Consider the following 6,296-nt stretch of genomic DNA (forward strand, 5'->3'; position numbering starts at 1 on the left):
CTTGCTCAGCAATGGATGCTCTGCAGTGAATGGGTGCCGTCAGAATGAGAGTCCAAACAGCTGATAAAAACATCACAATAATCCACAAGTAATCCACACCACTTCAGTCCAAACTTTGCCTTGCCTTGCCTTGCCTTTTTAACTTCACTTTGGCCAAAATACGAGTCAATAATGAATAATAATGCTTCCTCCAGTGAAAAAGTCCATCTCCTGTTGTCTCTCACATCAAAATCATTAACTGATGGACTGGAGTGGTGTGGATTATTTGTGGATTATTGTGATGTTTTTATCAGCTGTTTGGACTCTCATTCTGACGGCACCCATTCACTACAAAACAGAATAACTATTCCTCCAATAGACTAACACAGTGACTATGAAAACATTACAGGGCCTGTAACTCATTTCTCTGCAGAAATAACCATAACAATTACATGACATGTTTTTGGTGGATGGTGCAGAACTGATGATGCTCTTGTTGGTCAACCACAGTTTTAGCTGTATGGCTCCTGAAGGCCATTTCATTGTGTTTACCACGCTGGGCCATCCTGTAACGCCACATTCACAAACAAGCGTGATTGATCAGTCCACCACAGCCGCATTTAGCATCAGAAAATCAATTTCTGTGGCTGTTGTATCTCGGTCTCTTTTCATTTCATGGATCTTTTAACTTCCTGTCAGCGCAGAGGCCACGTTTTAAAACTCTCGCTGTACTTTCTAATGCATTTTCGATGTTGTCAGAGGAAAGATCTCGTAATGAACACTTTATAGCGGAGTGAGTCAGCAAATCGGCATCCGTTCCCCATCTGCTGATATCTAATACTTCAGCATGCGTGTGTCTTATGTTTGTGTATCTGGCTGAGATACAACTATTTGAAAATCTGGAATCTGAGGGTGCAAAAAAAAATTTATATTGAGAAAATCGCCTTTAAAGTTGTCCAAATTAAGTCTTTAGCAATGCATATTACTAATCAAAAATGAAGTTTTGATATATTTATGGTAGGAAATTCTCAAGATATCTTCATGGAACATAATCTTTACTTGATATCCTAATGATTTTGACATAAAAGAAAAATCGATAATTTTGACCCATACAATGTATTTTTGGCTATTGCTACAAATATACCCCAGCGACTTTTTTTTGGTCCAGGCAGGGTCACATTTATCTATTCATTTTAGCACCCTTAAGGTTTTCTTCCTCTGCAACATTATTATTATTATTATTATTAATGACAATAAAACACACTCCAAATTCTCATTACCATAATGCAGGGTTTCTCAAACTTAGGTTTGTAAAAGAACCACAGGTATTTTGTGATTTGATGAAAAGCTAATAATTAATTAAATCATAAAAATGTGAAATAAAAATAAATATAGAATATAATTTTAAATTTAATTTTAAATTAAATGTATCCAGAGATGTTAACTTTGAGTTTTATATATATATATATATATATATATTTTAATTCTTTCAGCTTTTGTTGCACTAGCAGCTAGTTTAACTTGATTTACTAAAATAAAAACTGAAATAACATTTAAATCTATTTAATAATAAACTAATAAAAATGGCAAAAAACAACAAAATTACTAACATTTTATTTACAGTTAAAAACAGGAAATATAAAAAACATTTTAAAAATGAATAAAGACTTTAATAGTATTGTAATAATTAGGGGTGCTCCGATCAGGATTTTTGAGGCCGATCACAGAAAGCAGTATCTGCCGATACGATCACCGATACCGATCTTTTTAAAGCCTTCTTTTTTATCATGTAGAATTATTTATAGTAAGACGCCAATCAGGATTTTAATTTGAGGGGTGGAGGGGGGCATTTTTTAGACATTTTTCAAAAATGAAAATTTTTGAAAAATTTAACATTTATCTCACCTAAATGTTTTACAATCGTGCAATTGTGGCACAATAGCTTACACACAGCGCAAGCCTGATTTTGTGAGCTGTATGTGAGGCGGTTCACACATACTCCGTTTGCAGTGCTCATGCAGTCCATGTGCGGTATAGAAGCAGCACAGACTGTGCTTTCACACAGGAGTCTGCTCCTGATCCATGCCTGTTTACTACAAACACAACATTTATCCATTATTTTGATTTCAATTCAATTCAAGTTTATTTGTATAGCGCTTTTCACGATACAAAATCATTGCAAAGCAGCTTTACAGGAAATTAAGTTTCTACAATATATTTAGTAGTAGCTTATCAGTGATGACTATGTCAAATTGATGTACATATGGCAGAAATGTATGGTAAAATTCAGTTAATGACATAATCAAACAGACGATGAACACTATTAACAGCAATTATTATCTTTTTTTACACAGTGCAGTAGCTAATACAATCTTATATAATAAATATAAATATAAGAAACACATTATTCATTGCTTTTTACTTTTGCATTTACTTCTAGATTGATATATGAAGTTGCTCAAGCAAGTGGCAAAAGATTTAAACTACTTTTCTTACGTTATCACAAACATTCTAAATGAAAACGTACCATTGAAAACAGTCAGCTCTACTGCCATTTCTTTTGCATTTAATTCTTTATTACAAGCAATCCTGCGGTTCATAAAGAACTTTGTTTTCCTACCTCCACGAGTGCCATCTATTATTGCCTTGTTTATCTAAAAGTGCTCTTTTCCTTTAAACCTAGCCAAAAAGCCATAGCCTATGTGTTGACTGTGAAACACAATAGACTTTAATTATATGCATTTATGGTGTAATTACAAAATTTTCGTGTCAATCCATATTCATATTTACCGCAAACAATGCGCTGTTACTTTAATTCAGTAACAGGTTTGCAAAAATAGACTGGGTGTGGAAACGTTCTCTGCACTGCTGCAGACGCACCGCTCCTGAACGCACTGTGAACGCTTTAATTCGTTAACATGAGCGCGGAAAAAAATACTCACTGCAAACAGAGTAATGTGAACCTGACATTATGTGTGTGCACTGCGAGTGTGCATGAGTCTCCAGGAGAGCGCGCGAGCACTGAATGGTTAAAACACTGGCAAGAATTAAAAATAAATGCAATTTATAAACTTTAGTGACGATGCGACACTTTTGCGATTGTGCAAGTGACAATTCCTGTGTCAACTGTGCAGCGTACAGCTCGCGTATAGACAGACGCGATGTGATTTGAAGCCATTTGCGCATTTTGAGAGAACGAGAGAGCGCACGCAATGATTCACTCACACCGTTTGTGAAATTATGTCTCACAGAAAGTTTTCAAATTAGCTACTTTATAAGTTATTTAATGAAGAAATACGAACTGTACCTCAGCTTCAGCATAATAATTATTTCACCCACACCGGACAGAGACTGAGACGGTGCCGCTGCACGTCGTGTCAAACCTCTGACAGCAGACGTCATCAGCTTGAGATCGGCCTTTATAGAGACCGCCGATCAAACATCCCAAAGTGATTATCGGCCGATAGTGATTGGTAGACAATCAATCGGAGCAGCCCTAGTAATAATACTAAAATAACACTGCAGTAAAATATGTTTTATGTATAGAAATATAAATAATACCATAATTTACAAAACCTTTAAAATTTGAAAAACCTATTATCATATTTCCACAGTATTGAGAATTTAGAGGTTAAATGTGCTTAATTATCATGACAATTAATGACAATTCCTAAACTTTTCTTCTATCCTTTGATTTTGGGTTGAAATCTGACGTGGACAGGTTTGTTAAGATTGATCCTGACGTGTCCTGTGTTTTCTAGCATGTCATATTCTGGAGTGCTCTGACGGTCTGGCTCAGGATGTGATCAGTACGATCGGTCAGGCGTTTGACCTGCGCTTTCAGCTCTATTTGCAGTGTCCGTCCAGCAAACCCTCGTCCATGCACGACAGGTGAGTCCTCATCTACACCTTCAGGATTCTGATCTGAGACCACTTCTGCCTCTCATTGTGTCCTGTCTTTAGGGTTATGAGTACAGACGAGCCCCCGTGGACGGAGGAAGGAGAGGAGTCCGCCGATCATCACTACTACAACAACATTCCCGGAAAGATGCCGCCACCAGGAGGATTCATTGACTCTAGATTGACCAATCAGACGCAAGACAGCAGCCAGGTCTGCTAATCAGCCGCCCACACTCGTGAAGTAACCTGATCGATGCAACTGCAACTATTGTGTTTCTGTCAATATCTCTTTATTAATTGGGTTTTTGGTAAATAATGATAGTAAAGATTGTGCTATTATTCTGAAGTTTTCATAAAACATAGTATCTACCTCTGTAGATACAGGAAATCAGGTCACTGAAATGAATCGAGAGAATATGTTAAATTGAGGGAACAAAATAAATCAGATATTAATGGTAATGTTTGCATACATTTTGTGACAGTTCTATTTTTATTATATTTTGTTATAATCTCAAAACTAATAGCGCAAAATACAGAACAATTGCAATATTTCCACCCCAACATACAGTATATTTATTCAATTAAAATAAATAAATATTGCATTTTGTTATAATATCGAAAACACAAAATGCAACACAATTCCAATTTTTCCACTCCAACATGTGTAAAAAAATGTTTTATTAATAAATAAATATTACATTATATTTTGTTTTCATATCGAAAAAAAACAACACAAAATACCGCACAATTCAATTTTTCCCACTCCAACATATAATATTAAAAAAAGTCATGTATTACATGTTATATTACATTTTGTTATATCAAAATAAAATACACAAAATACAGAACAATTACAATTTTCTCACTCCAACATATAATAATTAAATTAATAATACATTTAAATATTATGTTTTGATATAATATTGAAACAAAACATATATAAGAATTAAATTAAAATGAGAGATGAATATTATATTTTGTTATCGAAACAAACATCTTTCCCACAATGTATATAATGATTAAAATAAATAATATATTTAAAAGTAATATTTATTTATTTATCATGTTGAAATAACACAAAAAATAACAATTCCAACTTTCCCATCCCAACATATATAATTAAATTTAAAATGGATGAATGGATGGATGGATGGATGGATAGATAGATAGATAGATAGATAGATAGATAGATAGATAATATCGAAAAGAACAATAATAAAAAATTATAATTAAAATAATAAAAAAGTAAGAAAAATTATTTAACAAGAGCATTTCTTAAGTAAGTTATCAGTACAGTAAGTATAACAATTCCAACTTTCCCATCCCAACATATATAATTAAATTTAAAATGGATGTATGGATGAATGGATGGATGGATGGATAGATAGATAGATAATATCGAAAAGAACAATAATAAAAAATTATAATTAAAATAATAAAAAAGTAAGAAAAATGATTTAACATAAGAACATTTCTTAAGTTAGTTATCAGTACATTATTAGTTGTTTAAAAACATTCTGCATGGTCTACTTCTTAACAGCTTGTATAAATGTTGGCATTAATAGTTTGATTTTAATTTTAGATGTTTTAAACTGTGGCATTAAATGATTCATTTAGATGACTTCCTGTAGTGTGGACTCTGTTTCCTGTCTGTCAGTGTATATGGACTCCATCAGGTCAGTGTTTCATTACTGTTGTTGATGACTCACATGTTGTTTACTGCTGTCCACACAGGCCGCTGGAGTCGACCAGACGTACTACCAGGGCCGACCCATGTTCATCCAACAAGGTGCAAATCCCTTTATTTTCTCCGTTTTCACATTTAGATGGACAGATCGCCCAAAACACCTCATGTCAATGCAAAAAACAATTCTTCAAAATATCATCATCCTTCTGTCTGTGCCTTTCGTATAGGGTCCTGTGACATATACAGTCTCCCTGAGGTCAAAGGTCAAACCCCTAAGGCAGGAGAAGTGCCCACGTATGTGAACACGCAGCACATTGACACGCAGGTGTTGGCCGCGCTCCAGGGAGAGTCAGAGACGCTGTCTGAATCGGGCACGAGCAGGACAGCTAAAGACAGCCCGAGGAAGGACCTCTTTGACATGAGTAAGAGTTTAGAGGCAATTCATTCCTAACACTGCTGTAGGACTATATAATGCACCTGTTTTACAGCGCCATCAAAAGGTGGTGCATAAAAATGCAGTGTTTTACTTTTATTGTGCTTAAACGGTTAAATACACACAAAGTTATGTCAAAACGCCGTCATGGAAGTGAACTTAAGTCTTAAGTGAACATAATGTCTATGTCTTACGTCTTAAAGGGATAGTTCACCCAAAAATGAAAATTCTGTCATTAATTACTCACCCTCACGTCGTTCCAAACCTGTAAGACCTTCGTTCATCTTCGGAACACAA

At 34.7% G+C, this 6,296-nt stretch overlaps 1 protein-coding gene across 1 annotated transcript in view; it reads left to right on the forward strand.

Annotated features, from left to right (window-relative positions):
• Positions 1 to 6,017, forward strand: part of LOC107731079 (SHC-transforming protein 3-like) — a 24,085-nt gene extending 18,068 nt beyond the window's left edge. Inside the window, exons 7-10 of the mRNA XM_016542062.1 lie at positions 3,741 to 3,870; positions 3,943 to 4,090; positions 5,614 to 5,668; positions 5,794 to 6,017. Coding sequence (XP_016397548.1) covers positions 3,741 to 3,870; positions 3,943 to 4,090; positions 5,614 to 5,668; positions 5,794 to 6,017 — 557 coding nt within the window. The remainder of the gene's footprint in view (positions 1 to 3,740; positions 3,871 to 3,942; positions 4,091 to 5,613; positions 5,669 to 5,793) is intronic.
• The last annotated feature ends 279 nt before the right edge of the window (positions 6,018 to 6,296 follow it).

This window comes from Sinocyclocheilus rhinocerous, unplaced genomic scaffold (assembly GCF_001515625.1).
Source record: "Sinocyclocheilus rhinocerous isolate Xijiao unplaced genomic scaffold, SAMN03320098_v1.1 scaffold519, whole genome shotgun sequence".
NCBI classification, from domain to species: Eukaryota; Metazoa; Chordata; class Actinopteri; order Cypriniformes; family Cyprinidae; genus Sinocyclocheilus; species Sinocyclocheilus rhinocerous.